The sequence below is a fragment of the Egretta garzetta genome, unplaced genomic scaffold (assembly GCF_000687185.1).
Source record: "Egretta garzetta isolate BGI_Z169 unplaced genomic scaffold, ASM68718v1 scaffold219, whole genome shotgun sequence".
In the NCBI taxonomy this organism is placed as follows: Eukaryota; Metazoa; Chordata; class Aves; order Pelecaniformes; family Ardeidae; genus Egretta; species Egretta garzetta.
The window spans coordinates 100600-101921 of NW_009260671.1; the positions used below are offsets into that span (position 1 = coordinate 100600).

General features: G+C 69.2%; 1 protein-coding gene across 1 annotated transcript in view; it reads right to left on the minus strand.

Moving 5' to 3' along the window:
- Positions 1-1322, minus strand: part of SPEG (striated muscle enriched protein kinase) — a 63869-nt gene that overhangs the window by 44944 nt on the left and 17603 nt on the right. Inside the window, 3 exon segments of the mRNA XM_035901117.1 lie at positions 235-416; positions 618-706; positions 926-1152. Of these exon segments, the coding sequence (XP_035757010.1) occupies positions 235-416; positions 618-706; positions 926-1152 (498 nt within the window).

Here is a 1322-nt window from a genome sequence, read left to right on the forward strand (position 1 = left end):
GCCTCTCCCGCCATGGCCAGCCCCCACGGGCAGCCCCAGGCACGCAGCTCCACTTGCCTGCTCCCAGCTTGCACCCGCCTGTGCTGCAGCAGGGAAGGGCAGCCTGTCTCATCCCCTTCTGCCGCAGCACCACCAAGGGGGGTCTGCAGTGGCCCCCTCCCCACACAGCTCATGCAGGGCGCTGGAACCAGCTGGCCTCTTGGGGCCAGAGGGGACGCGCTCGGGGAGCTTTACCTCTGACCTCCAGCTTGGCCTCGCACTGCTTGGTGCCATACTCGTTGACGGCCTTGCAGGTGTAGAAGCCGGTGTCGGTGCGCTCCGCCGCCAGGATATGCAGCGTGAAGAGCCCCCGCGCCCCCTCTGCCTCCTCTGCGTGGTGCCGGCGCCCGTACTTCACCGGCTGCCGGTTCCTCAGCCTGCTCAGGAGACGGGTAGAGCGGCATGGTCATGCCTGGCCCTGCACGCCCCGCCTGGCTGTCCCCAAAAGACCCCTCTCCTCCACCCCCAACCCTGTTCAGGACCAGAGCTCTGAGCTGGCCAGCCCCGAATGGGGAGGTCACCGTGCCTGTCCGCTCCTTCCTTTGCCCAGTTGAGACCCAGCAAGCACCAGGACTCACCAGTAAATGATGGGCTTGGGCTCCCCACGGACGCGGACGCTCATGCTGACATCCTGCCCCTCCAGCACCGACTGGTCCGACAGGGACACCTGGGGAAGAAGGGGTCAGAGAGCAGCGAGCACCCACCTGCACCCAGGGCTCTGCGTCCCCCCACCCCAACAGCAGCCCTGGAGTGCCAGGGGAGCTGGTGGGGTGGAGGATGCCCAGGTGCCAGGAACAGGGGGTAGCAAGGCCTGACCCGGCACCTCCTGGCACTGGGGACCACAGCGCCCCCTCTGCCAGGTCTTGGCGGGGGGGGGTCAACTCACCTCAAAGGTGGGTGCAGCCTTGAAGGTGCTCTCCGGGGAGCCGTGGGCGGCCCCATGCTCAGCTCTAGGCTGCAGCTTCATGGCCGGTCGGTGCTGAGGAGTGCTGGACTCGGGGAACTCTTCCAGGGGGCTCAGGTACTCCTCGTCCGAGGTGATGGGGCTGGCCTGGCCGAGGGGGGGTGCCAAGTTCCCATGCCGCTCCACGGCGGGGGCTAGCGCAGGAGAGGCTGGGTAAGGAGCTGGGAGAAGCCAGAGCCCGGGCACCCCTCCCCACCACCCTGCACCCCAGGGGTGCCCGGGGACACCCCTCATCCCACGGCACGTCCCAGCTCGGCAGCGGCCAGCAGCGAAGGGGTGCGGGGCCGCGCCGGGGGCGAGCGGCACCCCGCGGGGCGGT